The following is a 23,701-nucleotide window of genomic DNA, read 5'->3' as shown; positions in this document are numbered from 1 at the left end:
AACATTCACCCTCTTGATATTCTTATTACATTGTTGTAATTGTCTTGCTAGAGTAGGTATGGTAAGATTTAAAACTTGGGCAGAGCCTGGCAGTTACAGCTCTCTTATCCTACTACATTACACCATTTTTCAGAAACATTGTTCCTCTAGTTGGACTGAATTCTTCCATATTGATCCTGAAAGTGTGATACAACAAACGCTGCTACATATTCAGATGTAGTATTCTCCATTAATCAGAACTGTGTAAGCACACTGTCTCAGGTCCACTAACCCCTAGTTTCAATAATAATATTGCTTCATTTAAGTGTGTAGTAATACATTTCCCTATAGGCATAGCTCAACCTGTTATTGATGCAGTGCGTCACGTTCACATGACATGCAGTCAGTCAAGATCAAAAGACGCGTTTTCACGTAATCTTTATATAATAAAGAAACTACGAGAACCTTGTTTTCCCCTTACTTCTTATTACATCATCTTTCCCAGTCCTGCCAGGCGTCATGCAACAGGTGCGACACTCACGCATTTCAGTGCGGTGATCCGCATCATCGCACTGAAATGCATTGTCACGCATTTTGCCACCACCTGCCAGGCGCGCCACCAGCGGCGCCTGTGCCCCGGCTCTGCTGCTCGAGACATGCTGCTTGCTGAGCCCGAGTTCGTAAATAGTTAACCAGTCTGCACTCAGCCTCTGTGGAGTGGCTGTGAGCGCTACAATGTGTCTCTGCACTCAGCTGCTGTTGTGATGCCCTGCTGTCAATCACCGGCGTGGCACCATGGGGGCCGGGATTATAATCCGGATGTGCCGGCGGTAGAGTGCCGTCACGTCCGGACTCGGAGGAAGTAGGCAGAAACGGCGGGGAAATCTGAGTGCACAGCACTCAGGCAGGAGACTCGACTCTCTGGGGCCCTCGGTCAAGCCTACTTTTATTTTCAGTAGCTGGTGTAATTTTGTGAGATTGTTCGCCTGTGACGAAAGTTGAAGTAATGTTGCCTCTTAAAGCTTGCGTGTGAAAGAAGTTAACTGAAATTGTTGAAAGAATGGTTGTAGTCCAGTGAAACGGGTAGAATTTAGGAAAGAGCACCAGGCGAGGTGCCTGCTTGAACCGAGGTGGTCTCTGGCTCGTGCATACTTGGTGTACGCACCGCAGGAGGTACACTATGTGTGAGTTATTTAAAGCAACTGTTTGACCTGAAACGTACTCTCTCATGCGCCCATGGCCGCCCGCCGCGGCAAGAGGGGGCATGAATATGATCAATTGCGGCAGGCGGGCGGCTGGCTGCGCCCTGCAAAACACCAGGCTGCACCTTGACCAGTGGTAGCTGTGCCGGTGACAGTCAGCACTGCCAGGCCCACCAGGATTGCGAGCGACCGCACCGCCGGAGGCGAGGAGAGTCCTGAGTGTCGTCGACTCAAGTGGCCAGCAGCTATCTGGCTTGTCCGGATGAAGACAGTCAAAGTGCACATCGTGGCTGGGGTCAGCAGCAGTGCAGTACTGCCCACAGTCGGTCGTCACTCATAAGTAAGTGTCAGAGGGATGCGATAAATCCTCCCTTTCAGCTGTTCATAAAAACCTGAAAACTGTTTTCTTTAAAAAATAAAATGGATTTGTCCATCCCTTGTTATCCGCTTCCAGTTATGTAGGCGCTTCTGTGCTCGTTGAAGCTCTGGTATATGCACACTTAAAAAATATTCATAACATATCCTGGGACAGAGAGTGAGCAGCATGGAGTTAGAGTTAACCTGTTAGGAATCGGTCCATGTGGGACATATGACCTGTGAAAGAGATCTGCATGAGTGTAATGTACCCTGGCAGAGAATAGCTGAGCCTCACGTCCTGCGGCAGTTATCAGAGATTGCAGTGGCCGCAGATGAACAGAACGATTCGAGGTGAGGTTGTTTTACAGTCTGTCACCTATGAATTTCTTATGAACTGTGCCCCTAACTTTAACGTTGTTGCTTATGAAAGGCCTAACTGCTGCTTTTGTTTGCACTGCTCTATTATGGGGCTCATCGGGCAGATTCTTTGGAATTTCTGAGGGCGTCAGGATCGGATGCCACAATGACGGCTCTGCACATCAAATAGATCCTGTGGAGAGAGGGTATGAGGCGACAGCCAGAGTGACGGTTTTGGGGTTGCATGAAATATGCAGAGGATGATGGCCTGTCAAATGACCGTGTCATATTTGGTGGGTTGTTCGTGGTGTCCTGCATGAGGGTCAGTCAGGCAGAACACTCAGCAGCAGCAGACTCACCAAAGACAGCCCTGGACTAAGGAGGCGGGTGCTGCGGTGGCACCCGCCTTAAACCTGCCACGCAGAGTCCACTGCAGGTTCATGGTTCCCATGCCCGCAATGCTAAACCTCCGCACCTCACTGTGTCTCTAGCCCCTTGCCATGGTAAAACAGCTGTAGGTCCCAAGCTAGTCCTGCCCTGATTCTCGCCTCTCTGCAATTCAGTTAGTGGAGGCACCTCTGCAGGCGCAGTGTCTTGGGCCACATGGAGGGCCCGATTCACAGAACTAACTTGAGACAAAATCCTGTACTTACTACTTTTGGTATTCACAGAAGACATTTAGTAGTAGTAAAGTTAGGATTTTGTCTTAAGTCTGTCTTAAGTCTGTCCTAAGTTTGTCTTAAGTCTGTCTAAAGTTAAACTTAAGTCAAACTTAAGACAAAATCCTAACTTTACTACTACTAAAGGCCATCTGTGAATACCAAAAGTGGTAAGTTTAGGATTTTGTCTTAGGTTAGTTCTGTGAAACGGGCCCGGTGATTTTATAAGGCTTCCGGCAGACATACCAGAAGCAGATGTGGGAGTGCTCAGCACAGAGGTATGTTTGTATGGCCCAAACCAAAGTGGCATCCTTTTCATTTTACACACAAAAGGCTTGGCAGTCCTGAACAGCTGAAGTGCCTGCCCTCTGGTTACTGAGGACTGCAGTCACACAGTTTGTGTCTGGTTACTGCACTTCTGTTTTGGGTGCTTTGTAGTAGTTTTAATTTATTATTAAGACTTTCTTGTTGCTCAAATGGGTGTAGCATCTTATATTTATATGTTTCCCTTGTCTTCATTGCTTGATTTTGTTCGTGTGAAAGTGTCACTCATAATGGTTGAAATGTCACTCATAATTACACTGAAAATATGAAAATGTCACACATAGCATTCTGAAACCTTGGCAGATATGTCTTTCCGCACTTCATTCTGTGAAAATTAGTCCTTTTTTGCTCTTCCAAATTGTGGTAAATGCCCCGAAAAACTCCACAAGTCTGAGTACACATGGGATTACCCTCTACTATCCACTACAGAGTGAACATCAACAGGTCGATTAAAAACCATGGACACAGAAAAAGGACAAAAATACCACAGACTAAAAAAACATAGTCCCAAAACAAGTGATATCAGAAAGGCATCAGGCGCTTGTTAAGAGAGGAAGAGCCACGAGGCGGGTATTTTAGGTGTGTGCAGGACAATGAAATTGTATTTTATTTTGTACATTTGTTAAATAAAGACGATATTACCGAGGCCACAGGGGGCAACAGAGACATTAATTGGTTTAATTTACAGCATCTTCCTTCCCCTATACAACTTTCAGTCTAGAATAGTTGCCGAGAGACCCGTTTCATCCCGTGGTAATGCACACCAGTCGTGAAGGTTTACTTCTCGCTTATTCAGGACATAAAGCAGTAAAACAACCAGAGGTGAAACGACCCCTGATAGGTCATCAGTTTTTCACACAGTTCAACCCCCATTATTTTAGATATATGCAGATCAACTCCACTAGCCAAAAAGTGAAGGTGGGATATGAAATATCTGCACACCTGCAACACATACAAGAATAGAGATCCCCACAAAAGAAACCCACAAGGAAAGATTACAAGACTCACTGCACATTACCAGCACTCAACTCCCCACCTGCATGCTAGATATACTGATAATCTAGACCTCTAGGCCCATCGAAAAATTCAATTTCACCCAGCAGAATGCAAGGATATTGGGAGATGATCCCTTCATCAGCAAAACAATTAACACATATACTACCCCTTCTAACATCTAGACACAAACATACCACGTGGCCAGACAAACTATCCCCTGTTCAAGAAAAACATAAACCAAAACCAGCAGCACATCTAGTTTAATATGAACTGTTTCCAGACTCCCCAGAGATATGTGCAATCCTCGCCCATGTTCTTTCCCGCCCCTCTGTCGTACCCCAATGTGACTCACCTACAGGCCCCCTCAGGCTATCCCTCAGGGTCTTGGTCTCATGCCACCATTGTACTCACTCTTCCCCTGCAGCTCCTCCTGTGAAGACAATCTATATCTCTGCCACCTACTCTTAGCTGTATGGTGTGCTCTAACTCATGCACCGCCCTCTGCCTCCTCTAAAGGCCATTGCTTGGAGGTTCGCGACAGTTATACTTTTCCAGCGCTAATAACTTCCACTGGCTGAGCGGAGTGGTGTAACTTTTTAGTAATAGTAACTCGGAATAACTAAATTCCTCCAATTCCACCAGTGGAATAAAAAATTCCGCCCACTCCTATACATAATATGCAATGGCACAGCAATGGCCATACAACTATCAAAAGCAAAATAAGTGTGAAATTCGGTGAGGAACAATTAAAGGCGAGCTGCCCCATTTACAGATATAAGAAAAGAAATGTTACTTGAATTCGCTAAATACTCTATAGCACCTAAATGCAAATACAATATGCAAATCATTTAAGAAGCAACTCTTTGCCAAGTGAGCACTCGAACAGATTGAAGTCTGGCTGAGCCCTGCATTGCATGATCGTACACAATGTAAGCACTCTGCCGCCACTTGACCAAAAAATCCCAATTTTGTCAATACCCAATGATTCAACAATTCTAATGGCAATGAAAAAAAGCATTTGAGCACATTTCAACTGTCTGTATTCAATGGGACCAATGTCTAAGCTCAAAACCTTACCTGCTTCCCATCCAGCGTGTACAGGCGCTTCACCACTCCTGAGTCTAGCTTGATGGCGTCGGTGATGTCACTGAGGACCTGCTCAAACGAGTGCGCCGTCTTCTTGTTAAGGAGGATCCGCACGGCTTTGCGAGGTTTCACACCACTCCGGATAATTGTAACCAGCTTGGGCCTGATGAAATCTTTACTCTCCCTAGTTTCCAAAGGTCCAGGCTTGGAAGCTGCCACCGGGGCACTGGCGCGAGGGGAAGTGGTTGCCTTTACATTCACAGACCAGTTTGGGTTTACATTCTTTGTGTAGTCCAATTTTTTAAATGGTTCTATTGATCCACATACGTAACTTTCACCTGCAAGCATAAAGAGACAAAGTATTGCCTTAAAATATAATTATAGTTGAAAGGCACTTGAAAGGTTACACAATACTTAGATTCCTTCAACTTAAAAACAAGGAGCTTATTTATGAGAGGCTCGCACTGCTGGAGTGTCACTTTTTTTATGAGGCGCCAGTGGCGTAAGCCTCTCCATCATACCTCTGAGGTGACACAAAGCCACTCTGCGCTGCTTTGAATGGCCGTATAAATATGGAGTAAGACAAAGCAGTGCAAGTCACTCCCTCAAGGAGGTGTTCCATAGGTGTTGCAATGGGTTTTCTCACACATCACTCATCGATTTTGACGCTGCCCAGATTTACTAAATAACATAAACGTGGGGCAGCGCCAAAACTTTACACCTACCTAGAGTAGGCGTAACAAAGAGACATATTTTTATTTCTCCGCGTATTTTTCTCTCTCTATGTGCGCTACATTCCACAGGACACATAGAAAGAGGAAAACGCTTCTCAGGATTTTTTTGTGCAGGAAGGTGCCCATTCTGCACAAAAGCAATACCGCCTGCAATGGAGGCACCCTTTCACCATGGTGCAAGGGTGCCTACGTTGGTGCTAGGCTGGACAGGAATGCACTGTATTGCATAAATACCTTGCTTTCCTGCCCTTTCACATTGGTGTAGGGCAGCGCAGCAATGGGCCTTGCTGTGCTGCCCTAGGCACATTTCTCATAAATGAGGCCCCAAGTGTTTTCTAAATGTAGATAATGTCTGCAATTGGGATTATTTGACAGTCGAAACTAACAAAAATATTTGGAACTATAGTATTTGGGCCTATTGCCCGGCAAATGTATGTTTGCAATAGATAGCTAAAGAAGGTATCTGCGATAGGGTGCTCAGGTAGGGATATATTCAGGCAGGGCTCCATGGGTGTCTTTATATGTACAGTCTATTTCTATATGGGAGTACTTGTAGAGCGCCCTGCTACTCCAAGGAGTCTCCTGGTGCTGAAGGTGAGAGGTAGCAGCAAGGAAGAAAGATTAGGGGTAGGGGAAAAGCCAGGTTTTCAGTTTTTTGAGGAACAGGAGTATGGATTCAATGTTTCTCAGATGGAGGGGCATTTTATTCCAGTGGAAGGGTCCAAGGTAGGAGAGAGCCTTACCTCCCGACCTAGGGTCCTATTAGGATGGCGGACGGACCTGCGTCCATCCGCCACCCCCGAGGTGGAGGGACCATCCACAGGGGCAGCTACGGTCACATCCTGTATCTTTAACCTTGCGGCGCCGCAAGGGTAAAAATGCATGTTTTACATTTACATGCACAAAGCACCAGGCACCGCGTGATACCTGCCGCTTTGTGCATGTAACTGCTGGGGGGTACCATAGGTAGCCTCCATGTGCACTACCCACCCCTCGACACCCTGGGCGCCCGCAACGGGCCCCCAAACACCAAAGACCACATGCTTTTCCACGGCAGAAAAGCCGCCGTGGTAAAGCATGTTGCAATGCACATCGTACTTTGGCTGACGGTGTCTTGCAGACACCACCACCAAATAGCCCTCCACACCCCGCGGATCAGCCACGGACGGACCTGCCGTCCGCCGCTGGTCCCACCGCAATCCCACCGCCATCCTAATCTGGTGGTGGGTGTTTTCTGTGGCCGTGGCCATAAATCCGCATTCTCCAGGCCGGCAGTGGCTTCCACCAGCCCGGAGGATGCGGATTCACCGCCATCCTGATCGGCCCCTAAGTCTTTTTAAAGCAGGGAATATTGGCTAGCAGCAGATTAGAAGAGCGAAGATTTCTATGTGGGGTATAGAAGGAAATCCTACGTTTGAGGTAAGCTGGTCCTGCCCCGTAAAGGGCTTTCTGTGTGACAAGCAGAGTTTTAAAGATTATTCTTTTCCTTACAGGGAGTCAATGAAGGCTTCTCAGAAGGTGGGACACATGCGCATTTCGAGAGAGCTCAAAGATGGTATGGGCTGCTGCATTCTGGACAAGCTGAAGCCTGTTCAGCAAAAAGCAAGGCATGCCTAGATAGAGCCCGTTCCCATAATCCAGCCTGGATATAATCAGGGCTTGAATCACCTGTTGTCTAGCAGCTCTGGACAGAAAAAAACAGGAATTTTCGCAGAAGACACAGCAAAGCAAAACAGGTGCCTACTACTGCATTAACTTGAGCAAGGAATAGCAGCTGGTTATCCAATTTAAACCCCAGATTTTTAACCACCAGGTTATTCACTGCAGGGGCAGGAACATCTGTTGGCTAGAAGACCTGCAGAGGAGTCTCAGCATCCTTGGCAAAAAAGAGTAGCTCAGACTTTCCCGCATTACATTTCAACTGGTTCGTGGCCAGCCAACCAAACACAGCTGAGAGGCAAGAGCTGATCAGCTAATCCGGGCATTACCTCCTCGTAAGTCTTCCTCGCCACATGGTTTACATAGTGAGCTTTAGCTCCGCAACAGAACCCTCCAAAGCAAAAAGAAACCACCTCCCACCCCCTCCCAACATGGCCGGCCAGTCCCACCTGACCTCTATAAGAGGCGGACCGGCCCAACCAACAGCCTGTTTTTTTTGTTCTGCGCATTCTACTCCAGAGCGCCGTAAGGTAAGACAAGGGACCTGCCCTAGCTGGTCCTGGGCTCTTGGGTTGGAGGTCCTGCCCTAGCGGACCCTAGGACCTGGGAACCTGCCCCCTCTCCCTCCTCCGTCCCCCGTCCTACTGGACGGGTGAGGTGCTGCTCTTGCGTGCCTGGGCTCTTGGGGGGAAGGGAGGGGGGGGGGGGCGGTCGAAGGGGGGTTATGGTGCGCCCTTTTCTCCCCTGTGCGACCGTGTGGGGTGTCCCTCGCCCGTTTATCGGGTTCGGGGGACCCGTCACTGCCTCTTGATCTGGCCGAATTGGCTCGGTCGGGGTGGGGAGACGCGGCGCCGGTCGCTCATTGTAGGCGCCCGCCATATGCGTGTCTCCCCGTGGGGCCGTTCGGCGGTAATCGCATATCGGCCTTTTGACTAAATCTCTCTGCAGGAAGATCTCTAGGTTGCCGCGTCTGGCCGGGCCTAGGGTCGTGCTCGTGGGGAACTTGTTCTGCCCGCGCTCCCCGCTCGAGCCTGGTGTAGCTGCCGCAGTCAGTCTTACTGGGCGGACTGCCTGCGTAGCATGGGTTCGCCTCCGGGGGCCAATAGTGCTTACCGGTGGCCGCCGGGCCGAGATGTCTTCCCGCGGTGAGGAGTCCTCCGGGTCGACTCCGAGGGGGCTTCCGAACACCGGAGGAGGAGGCGGATCTCAGCGCTGGACGCTGCCGCCGGACAGAGGGATTTCAGCGGCGGCGCGCGTACCAGTGCCGTGCCCTGATTGGCCGAGGTCGCGTCCCGCCTTCAGGGGGCGGGGCTTCGCGCCAGGTGCAGCGCATGAGTTTCAGGACCTGCAGCTGTGTCCTCGGGCGGTTTATTAGGCCCCCTGATCCGGGGAGTTTATCCGCTTACTTGGATTGTGGTGGTTTTCTCTGGCGAGATGGAACAGGAGGATGTCACGGCGGGTCAGGGACCTGGCCCCTGTTCTGCTTTGCCCATTTCGGCTCAGGCCTTGCAGCTGATGATCCAGTCAGCGGTCGCCGATGCCCTGGCGATGCGTGATGCACAGGGTCCTTCCTCGCCGAAACGGCCACGCAGGGACCCCTCCCCGGTCTCGGATGCGGAGGGGGAGGAGGAGGATCTTCATGGTCGCTACATTCAGGGACAGGACCTGCGTGAGGTCCTGGCGCACATTAAAGATAACTTGGCCTTCCCGCCACCTGCAACGGAGGAGGCGTCCGAGGATTTCTTTGTCCAATATCAGCGCAAGGCGCCGGACTCCCTGCCACTACATGCCTCCGTCAAGAAGGTCATCGAGAGGGAGTGGCTGGACATTGATAAGCAGACCTTTCCGCGTTTTCTGACGAAACGTTACGCGGTGGAGGAGTTCACCAAGGACTTCCCCCCGGCGGTGAAGGTGGACTCACTGGTTGTGGGTCTGTCGTCCCAGGGTTCAATCATTTCGGAGGACGCCTCTCCCTCTGACCCGGTGGACAGACGCGTGGAGGCTGCCACGAAGCGCTCTTATGCGGCTGCAAATTTCTCCATCCGGGCCTCGGCATATTTATCGTGCACGGTACAGTCTCTGTTGAGAGACTTCCAGTCCTTGGGGGAACTCCTGGATCAAGGGGCTGATGTGGTGCCCACGCTAGCCCTGATGGAACAGCAGACTCGTCTGCTAGCGGACATTTCGTTTGACACCCTGGGGGCGGCGGCTGCCGCGGGGGGTGCGGCGATTCAGGCCCGGCGACAGATCTGGCTGCGGCATTGGAAGTCGGAAGCGGCCCAGAAGGCGCTGCTCATGAAAATCCCATTTACAGGGGCTAAGCTGTTCGGTCCGCCTCTGGAGGAGATGATTAAGAAGTCGGCGGAGGACCGCAAGTTGCTGGCTCCCATCAGATCATCTGGGCCCCGCTTCCCGGGTCGCGGACGGGTTTTCCACTCAGCTTCCAGGGGTAGGGGCGGCGCGCCCTTTCGTGGAAGGGGTCGCGGCCGGGGCGCACCTTACTTCGGAAAATCCCGGTCTCAACCGGCGGCTGCCGCTTCCTCTGCCGCCCAAAAGTCCTGACTTTCGGCCGTCCCCCTCCGGGGTGCTCCCTGTGGGGGGCCGTCTCCGCCACTTCATCCAGGCGTGGGAGTCTTCGGTCACGGATCTTTGGGCGCTTCGGATTGTAAGGGAAGGTTTATCCATCGCCTTCTCCTCCCCTCCTCCGGACTTTTTCCGCGCTACACCCCTTCCTTCCTCCCTGGTCAAGAGTCAGGCGTTGCTGGCCGGAGTTCCTCCGTCACAGCGGGGCCTGGGCGTCTACTCAATCCTGTTTCTGGTAAGGAAGGTGTCTGGGGATTTCCGCCCTGTGTTGGATCTAAAGGGGTTGAATGCTTATATTCCGCATACTAAGTTCAAAATGATCTCTCTGCAGGAGATTCTGCCTCTTCTGGTGCAAGGCGAGGTGGTGGCTTCGCTGGATCTCCTCGACGCCTACCTCCATGTCCCGGTGCATCCATCTTCCCAGCCCTTCCTCCGGTTCTGCGTGGCAGGCTCCCACTATCAGTTCCAGGTACTTCCGTTTGGATTATCATCTGCCCCGCGGGTGTTTACTAAGATCCTGGCCCCCCTGGTGGGTATTCTGCACCGGGAGGGGATCAGGGTGTTTCCGTACCTGGACGATTGGCTAATTTCTGCCTCTTCTTTTTCCAAGGGGGTGCTGCACGTCAGGAGAGTCTGCGAGGTCCTGTCCACCCACGGCTTCCTGGTCAACGAGCGGAAGTCTCACCTGGTGCCCGCTCAGGACTTGCAATTCATTGGGGGTCGTCTGGACATGGTGCTGGGGAAGGTGTTTTTGCCTCTAGGGCGCCGGGACACGTTGTGGCCGGGTCTGGGATCCCTGCTGGCTCAGGAGTCTGCACCGGTCCGCCTTTGGTTACGGGTTCAGGGCCTCATGTCGGCGACCATCAATGTGCTCCCCTGGGCTCGCCTCCACCTCTATCCTTTGGTCAACCATCTGCTGTCCTTCTGGGACCCCCGCTCGGAGGATTACGAGCTTCTGGTCCCGGCCTCCCCTCGACTCCGGACGGAGTTGGGGTGGTGGTTGGTGGAGGCTCACCTCGCGGAGGGGCTTCCCTTCTTGGTATCCCCATCCAGGGTGCTCACGACCGATGCCAGTCTCCTCGGCTGGGGGGCAACCTTGGGCATGGAGTCGATTCAGGGTCGTTGGACTCCCCTTCAGTCTCACTGCTCCTCAAACTATCGGGAGTTGAAGGCAGTCCTTCTGGCCTGCCATCATTTTGCGCCGTCTCTACTGGGTCACCATGTCTTGGTGCGGACGGACAACCAGGTGGTGAGATGCTATGTCAACCATCAGGGAGGGTGCAGGGTACGCTCCCTCTGGTTGCTGACTCAGGAGTTGTGCTCGTGGGCGGAGTCTGCGGTCCTGTCTCTTCGGGCTGTCTATCTCCCGGGGTCCGACAATGTGGAGGCGGATCGCCTAAGTCGGATCTTTCCCGCGCTTCCGGGTCTCTCCCTGTCCCCGAGGGTGTTTCAACGACTGGTGTCTCGCTTCGGTCTTCCTCTGGTAGATCTATTTGCGGACGGGGACTCGGCCCTTCTACCCAGATTCTGCTCTCTCCTCCCGGGTCCGGGGGTATGGCGAGTGGATGCCCTGTCGTTCGCTTGGCCTTCCGGACTGCTGTACGCATTCCCCCCGTTCCCCCTGATCCCCCGGGTCCTCTGCAAGATTCGCCTGGACAAGGCCAGGGTACTCCTGGTGGTGCCCGGCTGGGTCCGCCGCCCCTGGTACCCTCTCCTTTGCGATCTGGCAGTTCAGGCCTACTGGCCGATCCCGGATCTGCCCTTCCCGTTGAAAGGTCCCCCGCTCCCGGAGTCGGTTTTGCGCCGGCTCCATCTGCAGGCCTGGCTCTTGAGCGGGTGACGCTGCTGGCTCGGGGGTGTTCTTCTGGGGTGGTGGATTTGCTGCAGGGCTCCCGCAGGTCTTCCACCTTGTCGTCCTATGCCCGGCACTGGGCTTCTTTCACACGCTGGTGCGGGCTGCGGGGTTCGGACCCCGCCACCGTTGTTCCCTTGCGGGTCTTAGATTTCCTGGCTGAAGGGTTTTCCTTGGGCTTGGCCCCTTCTTCCCTGAGGGCCCAGTGGGCGGCCTTGCGGGCCTTCCGCAGTCCGGATTTCGACGGGCTGGATCCCCTGGTGGCTCGCTTGCTCCGGAGTTGTTTTCTCCGTCGCCCGCGGTCACTCTGCCTGTCCCCTCCGTGGGATCTGCCTCTCGTGCTGCAGGCGCTTCAGGGTCCTCCTTTTGAACCCCTGGCCTCGGTGGCTTGGCGGTTTCTCACCTTCAAGGTGATTTTCCTGGTTGCCGTGGTGTCGGCTGGGCGGATGGGCGAGCTGGGGTCGTTCCTCCGCTCCCCGCCCTTCCTACGGGTGTTGCCGGACCGGTTGCTACTCCGGCATGACCCACGGTTCCTACCCAAGGTTCCTTCCCTGGTGAACCGGGCTCGGGAGGTGTCGTTGCCTTCTTTCCCCCCCGACGTGGATCCTGCCTTAGCCTTGCTGGATGTCCGGCGGGCTGTGTTGGTGTACCTTGAACGCACGTCCCCCCTGGCCCGGTGTGATAGCCTGTTCGTAACTTTCGGTCCTGTCCGATCAGGCCACAAGCCCTCTCTCTCCACCTTGAGTCGCTGGCTTAAACAGGCTATCATCCTTTCCTATGCTTCGCTGGGTTCGGGGGTTCCGGTGGGGGTCCAGGGGCGGTCCACGAGGAGTGTCGCTGTGTCCTGGGCCTCCTTCAAGGGTGTCTCCACGGAGGAGATTTGTCGGGCGGCGACGTGGTCGTCCCCCCACATGTTCATGGAACACTATCGCGTGGTCTTGGGTGGCCCGGTCCATGGGGACTTCGCGGGGGCCGTTCTCAGTGCGGGAGCGGTGGCTCCTTGAGGTGTGTTGTCTATTATGTCTAGACTCAGGTTTGCTGCAATTCCTGTTGGCTTTACTTTATGCTGAATAAAACCTTATGTTGGTTTACCTGCATCACCGTGTGGTGTGGTTCTTCTAGTGGTCAATGAAGCCTTGTTGGCTTGGGTATTTGCTCACTATGTAAATCATGTGGCGAGGAAGACTTACGAGGAGGTAATGCCCCGGTTACTTACCGGTAATCTTCATTACTCCGAGTATAGTCTTCCTCGCCACATGAGTTCCCTCCCCCCCTCCCTGTCTGGCTATCGGCTTCATTGTTTGCTTGGTAGATCAGGCTGTTGGTTGGGCCGGTCCGCCTCTTATAGAGGTCAGGTGGGACTGGCCGGCCATGTTGGGAGGGGGTGGGAGGTGGTTTCTTTTTGCTTTGGAGGGTTCTGTTGCGGAGCTAAAGCTCACTATGTAAATCATGTGGCGAGGAAGACTATACTCGGAGTAATGAAGATTACCGGTAAGTAACCGGGGCATTTTCCTTCCATGTAAACAACAGGTGAGTGTCGTCTGCATAGGACACAATCCTGAGCAGTTGTGCAAGATTGGGGAAGCCCACAGGACCCTTGTGCGTGGAGAAAGATATTTGGTCAATAAACAAGGTTTACTGGTTGTTATTTTGATGGCAGCTGACCAAACTGTAGAGCAATTACTTCTTACATCTGGCTGATGAGTCCATTAGCTCTCTGTCATGGTGCTGATCATTGAGAAAAACATGCATGATGCAATCAGGAAGCACAGGGAGCCACCTGCAAGGGCTAAATGAGGCTTATCCCTTTGAATGGGTTATTCAACACTGCTTTTTCTTGAACAGGAAGGCTCCTATGACTCCTTCAAAAATGTGTTATGTGTTGCTGTTACATTGATGTGTTCTTGGTGCCACCATAGACTCAAGCATATTTATTCATGAAAATACAAAGATAAGCAAGGAGCAGTGGGCCGTGGCAAGTGCAGGCCCTCCTCTCATCACTCCACGGTACCATCTGGTCCCACATTCAAATAGCTCTTCCGAGAGTTCCAATACATCACAAATTAGTGTTCCGCATATACATTCCATCCAGCTTCGACACGCGGCTAAAGGACCTGCTAAGACAATTTCACTACTGGCCATGTCAATTTTTCCTTTAGGGACTCAGGCAAATGTGTTTCTGATCTTGTAAGTTAGATACAAAAACCTGCTTAGTTTGAGAACTATATAATGGTGCATCATCTCTTTTCAGCCTAGTACATGGTGTGAAGTTATCACCATCAGAGTCAATTCAGTGGTGTCACACTGGTATTGAGTGCCTCCCTGAACTCTTTATATAGACCTTTTTGTATAGTAACAGAGCTTTGTGGGCAGAGTGGTGTGGCACATAAGAACAAGCCATCCATCTAACCAGTACATTAAAGGAAATGTTTGCCATGTGATAGAGGTGCAATTGAGGCAGGCAAAATTAAATTTATTTCAGATAAATTTGTTTTTGTGTGTCTTGATCTGGAGAAATTTAATAAACTTATAGAAAAGATGTGGGTGCAGTAATGGGCATCTGGATAAGGAGATGGTCTGAGGATAGTAAACAAACTTAGGAGCAGTGGGTCAAAGGGTCAAAGAGGAGGATGGAATAAAGGGGTATCGCGTGAATCTGGTAAAGGTATTTGTTAGGGAGTTGAGAGAAGCTCAACAAGAATATGCTCTCCCATTGGCTAATTCAACAGAGGTTTAGGTTATCTAGGATTAGATGGGATAAGCCCAATTATCCAACAGTGACTTTAGGATTGTACCAATGGCTAGGAAAATTTTAAGGCAAATTATGTCAATCTCTATTTTGAATAACGCAGAGGCTGTTACATATGTTTATTCTTTAACGAGGCGAAGGATTCGGAGCATTGGTAAAATATAATTGTTAATAACTGACTAAGGAGTCTGGGATCCCTTCCTCTGTGGATTGCACAGGGTGTGTGGACAAAAAACAAAAGAGGCATGAAGTGACTGAGGTAACCAGTGAATGAGGTCAAAGGGAGATTCAGGGAACAACAAGGCAGGTAAGCCAGGAGCATTTTCAGCTTCTCTTTGGTGTTGGTGGCTGCGGTTTAAGTAGATAATGTGCTGGTAGTCAATTGGGATAGGGGAAATGTTGGCGGGAAGAACACTGCCCTCTCTGGAGAAATCGTTTGTACTCTTGTGGAAAAGCAGTTGCACAGAGGGGTGCAAATTGTGATCCATTTCACGGATGCTCAGGAGCCACTGATAATTCAGTTCTCAGGGTTGCAGGTGCACAGATAACTCAGACAATACAGAGTGCTAAGATAATATCAGTAGTGTATATAGTTCCTCAGGTGGTGAAAAGACTGGGGTTCGGCCAAGATCAAACGTCAAATAAGCCCAATGGTTCAATTGCAAAACCAAACCATCATTGTCCTTTCTGTAGTCCATTCCGCTCCCAGTGAGGCCCCTAAGGGGTGCTGCCATATCCTCAGAGGCGTGCCTGTGCATGCATACGTGGCCAAGAAGGGTGCAGGTCGGATATTAAAATAGGTACCCGTTGAATCCATCAATTCATTTAAAAGAAGGCAACCTAAAGAAAGGACTGTGTAGTGAGAGGCAGATAACTGTGAGCTACAAGTCCACACAAGATACATAAGGGACATTTTGCAACTGACATAATGATCCAGTTTAGCAGGAAAATAACAAAGATTCAGGGTGGAAATGCCTCACTTTGTTCTTTTGTTCTTTTCTGGACAGACATTAGCACTGGATAATCGTGGCAATTACAAAATGTCCCTACCTTATCTTGTGTAGTCTAAGTATTCATGTGTGATAGGTATACAGATGATAGTAGTGGCCTCTACCTCTCTTGGTGTGGTACACACCTAGGTGTAAACTACATGTGTCAGTCACAGTATAGACACCCTTTCAAGCACAGGGAGGGGCTGGGCACAGGCTCACCAGTCATCCTGCTCAAGAAAGAAAACCACTTCTCCGCATCCCTAGATTTTTGTCCACTGCCAGGGAGCAATACACATAACAGCACAGGAGAGCCATTAAAAGTCAGGCAACACTGGACACTGGCAGAAAGGCGAATATTCTTAAGGCAGAGAAATAACTTTTTCAAAGTGTAATTTCTAAAATAGCAATATAAATTCGGACTTGACCATTATATTGAATTTTAAATTACTATTACAATGAGTCCTTGAATCATGGTTCGAGCCGCTCTCAAACTGAGCTTAAGCATTATACATTGTTATAATGTAACCCAGTATTTTCCTATGGGAGGGCCAGTCTTGGCACAGGAAACATTGTCTTTTTAGGGTTTTCCCTGCCAGGACATGTAAAACTCTAAATTTACACATCCTACCTTTTAAGTGCTAAGCATGCTGCCTTATAGGCATTCATGGCCTACCTTAGGGGTGACTTTTAAGTACTAAACGGTGAAGGTTTAGACCTTGCAAAAGGTTTATTTTACAACATAATGATAGAATGCACACCATAGTGAAATCTAATCTAATATTTTGCAAAGCTCCAACGCAATATGTAATGCATGACACCCGAGACGCGCTCCGCCCGTGCACGTTTGAATGTATGAAAACACAACTGGAGCCCTGTCAGGTTCCCCAGACCAACATGCACAGCTGAATTAATACGAATCATCCCAAAAAGTTTTAGACCATAAATTCATATTTTTAAATCCAAATTTTTCACAGGTAATCCAGTTTTCTAAACAGACATATTTGTCCCTTAGTGTCGTCATAGTTCAACAAGTGCCCTTAGGCTTTACTCCGAGAAGCCGAAGGTTCATGTTCCCATATGGTTCAACATGTCCATGGTACTCCCAATGCACTTCGGGCAAGTGTCCCCTTCTTCAGGGGTACTTCAATTTGAGGGGAATCCCATTAGTGCCACATAGCGTCTAGCGGACGGTACACAAATCCACTCAGCATAAAAAACGCTACAAACATTTCTTATTACATCAATTTTCGTTCGAGCATTGAACTTTTAACAAGCACTCAGACCCGTTTTTTTATGAATTCACCTTCCTCTCTATCGTGACTATGTGCTCAAACGAAAACCAGATGCATTAGCACGAAAATCCAATTCACTACGTATATACACCACATGCTGAGTATATGTGTTCTTACCCAGTGAATCTCGCAAACACACACACACGTCAAACATAACCTTACATGATAATTGCTCTATTCATAATAAAAAAACAAAACTTCAAACGGCCAATCACGTATATGCCTAAGACAGAACGTGAAAACAAAAGAAAAAACAAAACTGAGAACACAGCGATATAGAAACAATGTCTTAGGGACCTGGGTGATTAACCGTTTGAAGTTGTGTTGATTTATAATATTTTTCAAGTGTTTTTTGTAAACATATTTTTTAAGTAGCATTTAATCACACTAAAATGATTTTTTTTATAAATATCACATTACATAATACAAGGCATTTCAGTACTTTTTAGATCATATCTGAGTAATTATTTGCTTGTAATGCAGACGTGCTCTTTCCAAGATAGCTTCGGTGATCACCAAATATACCCTGCCAAAAGCCAAAAAACTTGCAGCTCATGAATTGCAATGGAAGCACTCAATAGGAGGTAGGTGTCAAACTGTCAACAGTGTGTGAGGGGAAGTTGTTTGCTCCTTTCAGTCCCCCTGTGTTTATATTTTTAGAAGACTAGTGATAAAGGCTCTAGCAGTCTGCCTATCTAGACCTAATGATACAGCAATTATTACTATACATGGAAGTGTCTAGAGGCAACTTACTGAAGAAGAGTTAGTTGACTGCACTGACCATGCTTTTGTCTAATTTATAAATAATACGTGCTCTGTTCATATTTGCCCCAAAGATTCATAAATGCCTTTCTTTTGCACTCCCTTAGTTACTTAAAATAGTAATAACTGTATAAAAGATTTGGCTGATACTAAATTAGGAAGGCGTAGGACGAAAGAGTCCTGAAGATAGAGTGCAAGAAAATTGTTATTTATGGAGGAAACACACTTGAATAATAATGAAAGGGAAGCGGTACTTACTTTGCATTTAAATACACAAAGCTGTATTCTAATTGAGCAAGAGACAGAATTTGAGTGATTTCCCCACCACTTAAACACCAAGCACAGCTGCAAGCTAATTATTGCTGTTATGAATTTGGGAAATCTGACACAACTGGAATAACACTAGATGTTTTTTAAATACCATAATCTAAATGACATGAATTTCACCTCTCTATATTGTATATTTGCCAGAGACAAAGAATAAAGCCTTTCATTTTATTATTTTAAAGATAATTTTACAAAAAAAAAGAATGGTGTGCAAGTCATCTAAAGCTATTTCTGAGAAATAATGTTTTGCTTTAATTAGCTGTTCTCTGGTGGAATGGAAAACTGACAGGAAAAGTAGTATTTTTGAAGTCACTTCTCTACAACTTACTAAGGGGCCGATTAGGATGGCGGACGGATTGCCCCTGCCGGGCTGGCGGTAGCCACTGCCGGCCCGGCGGGGGTAATCCGTCCCCCATCCTCACAGAATTGACCCCCCGCCACATTAGGATGGCGGGGGAGTCCGCGGCAGACGGCAAGACCATCCGCCGCTTTTCCGCCGGTCGCCTTCACGACTGGCGGAAAAAAGTGCTTACATATGGTGGCGGTGTCTGCGATACCATATTAAGATGCCGACGGTCCAATGCATTTCCACGGCGGCATTGCCGCCGCAATGTTAAAAATGCGGGATGCATCTGCCACTGTGACGGGTGCATCCTAATTCGTCGCACGGGACCTCCGCCCCTGTGGCGGACGGTCCCTTCCTACGACGGGATGGAGGATAGACAAAGTCCGTCCGCCATCCTAATCGGCCACTTCGTGTGCAGAGGGCGTACAACCAGTAATTAGCAGGCCCTTATTTTGCATATGACAGGGCTTACTCAGGTCTGCCAGGTCAGCAGTGGGATTGTTCTGCGCTGCCCTGCTGGGGTAAAGCCACCATATTTTGGGACATTGGAGCCCTCGTGGAGTACAGCCTCCATATTTAGACATCTCTGTAAGCCAGGTGGAGGTCTCAACACAGAACCATTGCCATGTCAGCCCTTTGAAGGTACTAGTTATTGTTATTTGCTGTGAGGGATTCATGTTCAATACGTCTGCAAATCAAAATTATTTGTTTCCAAAAACGAATTCCAAAAGTCAGACTTTGTTACTGAACAATAAAAAACAAATGGTTCTAAAATGCTGGGAATAATCTTCCAGCACATGGGGCTATTTTTATCATTTTTTCGTGACTGCCAGGCTTTCACTGGTGGTTTCAAACAGAAAACAATGATGTCTGAATATCCGGCTTAAGTGGGACGGATTGTCTGATGTACTTTGACCAATGGCCCAAAGTCAGGTGGGCCAACGGGCAAGGATTTCCTCCAGTGAAGCATGCATAGGCTCTGCTATTGGATAAATGGCGTTCCTCTGACTCCAAAAAGAGCAGGGAAACTGCAAGCTTGATAGACAGGGTACTCCACCAAGAGTTTGGTGGGGTATCTTGTCCTCCACATCCCTAAATATTCCTTAAGTTAAGAAAGATAAAAGAATGAACTAATGGAGGGATTGTACAGTTTATCTCTGTAAATGTAATTGTTATGTAGTTCACTTTCAACAGCCAATTTCCATAAATTGTGTTACCTCCACCTACTTTGTGGGGAGAAAATTGTGTACTCTCCACCTTCTTTGTGAGGAGAAAACTGTGTACTCGCCACCTTCTTTGTGGGTTAGTATAATAGAGGGATCTGGATTAGAATCACATCAAATAAAGTCAAGTATTGTCAAGCAAAGTAATGGTATATTTTGTTCCTTGGTTATTTTTGGGCTGTCTCATGAATGTATTTTTGAATAGGACGCATGGCCTTAAAGAAGATACATATTTTAGTAGTAAAACAGTTGAGTGGATTCAAGGTCACAGAAAAGACAATGTCTGGTCTTCTTACTGGTTTTGAGTCTGGAGGAAATGTTGTGGAGACTGGGATTTTTTTTGTTTCGTTGGGCCATGATAAAATGAGTTGGTATAGTGTAGATGAGAGTTAAAAATAGCTTACTTGACTACCAGGTTGTGTTCTGGAGCAAAGATATGGAGGATGATTGGAAGCATATGGTGGTGTGATGAGTAAACTACTAAATTTTATCTGGTTCTTGAAAGTCATTTTTACTTCACTGACGTCTGAAGACTCAGTCAGAAAGGTAAATTTGCATAAGTACTCCTGCACTTTTTTTTATCATTCATCATTTCAAGGTGAAGATTTACATCTAGGTGTAGAGGTAAGAGTCTCCATCACTCAAATGAGGTGGAGATCTCCCTATAGGAAAGTATAGGGAAATCTAATTACCTTTATTTTTTTACAGATATTTTAAAATAATTTAATGTAAGATGTGATGTAAAATAGACATGTAAAATAATTTAGAAAAAGAATATTAAACTTGAACTAATCAAAAAAGGCACCAATACATAAACCTGTCAAAGTATGTGTGTATTGTACAATTATTGACAAATATAATTTAATTTATAAATCTTAATTTTTAAACAATATTTTTTTATAAAAGAAATTACCCACAATCACTATCATTTTTGTTTTTATTTATTGCATACTAATTGTGGTTGCAAGTTACTTAAGTAAATATGTCTTATGGTGTTTAATATAAGTTAAAAAGTGTAATGCATTTTTTTTATTTAAGTGTATTATTGAATCAAAAAATATGAAAATGAATCAATAATTATACTTTGTATCATGAAATAAAGAACTAAATATATATTTATTTGTAATATATATATATATATATATATATATATATATATATATATATATATATATATATATATATATATATATATATATATATATATATATATATATATATATATATATATATATATATATATATATATATATATATATATATATATATATATATATATATATATATATATATATATATATATATATATATATATATATATATATTTCGCTCCACGAATGCCGGGGAAGATTATAAGGCTGTCTGGGCGGTCCGAGTCACGAAGCCGGCGCTTCGCAAAAATATCCGCTCCCAGGATATTTTTGCGCTCCTGATCAAGGGTTCATCCCCGAAACGCGTCGTTTTTCCCGTTTTGCTGAATAAATCAGAGCGAAAAGCACTCGAGGTGTCCGAGTGGTTCTTTATGGTATTTAGAACCTGGGAGCGGATATATATATATATATATATTTATATTTCCTAAGGAAACCTATGGTTCTTCAGTGAATATATATATATATATATATATATATATATATATATATATATATATATATATATATATATATATATATATATATATATATATATATATATATATATATATTCACTGAAAGAACCATAGGTTTCCTTAGGAAATATAAATATATTACCTACTGGCTATCGCCAGTAGGTATATATAGTTAGAATTTTTTCTCTATGGGACTTTTGAAAATTCTATGTCTAATAACTTTGGCGTTTGTGGACGGAATCGGCTGAAATTTTCAGGAAAATGGCACATTTTGATTCTGAGCAGCCCCTGAAAATTTAGGGGGGTTTCGTCAAGGGGGGGCTGAGAAAAAAGGGGGTCCCGAAACGCGTTTTTCCCATTCATTTTTCCATAGGGCGGTTGGACTCACTTTTAGCTCGAACGGCTGAATGGATTTGCACGAAACTTGGCAAAATTGTAGGGACTGTTAGCCCGATGTGCCTTTGCTAGGTCTCAATATATGTGCTCCAGTAGTTTTTGAGAAATTAACGTTCAAACCAAGATATATATCTGTAACAGCGCTCTGGGCAGCGATCCGGTCCGCTTACTTTTCGCTTATCGGAACTTTGCGTGCAGAAAGCTGATTGGCTCTCCGGTGTCTGTCAACATTCTAAACAGTCCGGAGCGGACGCCATCTTGTCTCTCGGTAGGATCGAGAGAGAAGAAGAGGTGGAAAACGAAAGGGGAATTTAATGAAAGGGGGCAAGGTATCCCCCTCTTGACCCCCTAGGAATGTTGTTGGGGTTATTAAAGGGTCCCGTGGGGAAAATAAAAAAAAAATGATTTTTCACGGTAGAAGCGCGGCCGCGAACTGGTAGCGAAACGGGAATTCGCCATTTTGTGCTTCGTTAATTAAATTACTAGTTATAAGTGGGTGCGGGAGACGTATCCTAATCCCCTATGTTTCCTGAGGGTGGCTGAGGAGGCTGATATATGTTGATACATCTCTTCCAGCGGCTGTGCGTGAGCTTTTTTTTTTTTTTGCTGCGTGACAGTCCGGAGCGGCCGCCATCTTGTCTCTCGGTAGGATCGAGAGAGAAGAAAAGGTGAAAAACTAAGGGGGAATTTAATGAAAGGGGGCAAGGTATCCCCTCTTGACCCCCTAGGAATGTTGTTGGGGTTATTAAAGGGTCCCGTGGGGAAAATAAAAAAAAAATGATTTTTCACGGTAGAAGCGCTTCACGGGCCGCGAACTGGGCCGCAAACTGGTAGCGAAACGGGAATTCGCCATTTTGTGCTTCGTTAATTAAAGTACTAGGTATAAGGGGGTGCGGGAGACGTATCCTAATCCCCTATGTTTCCTGAGGGTGGCTGAGGAGGCTGATATATGTTGATACATCTCTTCCAGCGGCTGCGCCATCTTGCCTTTTTTCGAATGCCACAATTTTGTCGTGCACGGCAGCCATTTTAGATGCCAGGCTGGTCCCAGGCTATCACCTAACCCTGCGGATGTAGTTTATGGCCCCAGCTGTAGAGAATTCAGACATGCCAATCCTCCTGATTCAGGCGTGTGAGTACTGATTTCAGTGCTAGTCTCCCGCCTCCCGATTTCTGCAAGCAAAAACCCGGGGGCATATTACGAACAACTAGCGATAATTTTTGTCTCTAACTTGTTTAGAGACAAAAATTATCGCCGCACATCGGCGATTTTTATCGCAGATAAACCTTGCTATTATCGCAGAAAAGTCAGCGATATTCATGTATTATCGATCTAATGCTCTTAGCCATGTTATCCACCTCCCATTGGATAACATGGCTAAGAACTGCTCAGGGCAGGTGAAAAGTCAGCGATATTCATGTATTATAGATCTAATGCTCTTAGCCATGTTATCCACCTCCCATTGGATAACATGGCTAAGAACTGCTCAGGGCAGGTGTTAGATTTTGGAGATATTCGCGCTTAGCGCGAATATCTCCAAAAGTTGGTAATAGAAGGTAGCGATGTTAGGGACTGTTTCCAGTCGCTAACATCTTGGCACGCCACTTTGCATGTCATTAGTGATAAGTATCACTGACATGCAAAGCGGGGCCCAAGATGGTCGCTATCTCCTTTTAGCTGTCACTAACTGGTGTTAGCGACAGCTTGGTAATAGGGAAATAATTTTATCTCCGCTTTCATGGCTTTTAAAGCCAAAAAATAAACCCCCTTGATAATATGCCCCACGATTCCTTGGGGGTTTCAGCTGACAGGGCTTGGTATTGTGTTACATGGTAATTTTTCCATGAAACGTCAGAGGGTCGATGCAGGGGTTCTAGAAGAGGTGATAAACCATTTAAGCCTCATGAACAAGCGCATGGTCTTTTAAAGATTTGTGAAGTACTCGGGGCGGCGGTGTGTGTGTGCCCTCTTTCAGGAGCGGGCGGGGGGGCACTGCCAGCAACTTGCCAGGTCAGGTAGTGTTCAACACGTGCATCACCCTTTCTCTGCCTGCTATTGCGCTCCATGCTTCGGAAAGGTAAGAAAAAGAACGTGCATTTGAGTTTGAAATGTCCGATCCTGCAGCAGCACACTTCCAAAGCCCACACATGACAATAACCCGATTCAAGGCCCCATTCACCCGTTTTTAAAAAAATAGATAACACTCCAACAAAGTAAGG

General features: G+C 47.3%; 1 protein-coding gene across 2 annotated transcripts in view; it reads right to left on the bottom strand.

The window, feature by feature from the left end:
- Positions 1 to 23,701, bottom strand: part of DCLK1 (doublecortin like kinase 1) — a 1,249,627-nt gene that overhangs the window by 1,122,935 nt on the left and 102,991 nt on the right. For both annotated transcript variants that reach the window (XM_086935106.1, XM_086935105.1), the window contains exon 3: positions 4,952 to 5,298. In XM_086935106.1, the coding sequence (XP_086791232.1) occupies positions 4,952 to 5,298 (347 nt within the window). The remainder of the gene's footprint in view (positions 1 to 4,951; positions 5,299 to 23,701) is intronic.

The sequence above is a fragment of the Lissotriton vulgaris genome, chromosome 8 (genome assembly GCF_964263255.1).
Source record: "Lissotriton vulgaris chromosome 8, aLisVul1.2, whole genome shotgun sequence".
NCBI classification, from domain to species: Eukaryota; Metazoa; Chordata; class Amphibia; order Caudata; family Salamandridae; genus Lissotriton; species Lissotriton vulgaris.
This window is presented reverse-complemented; position numbering and strand designations above follow the sequence as displayed.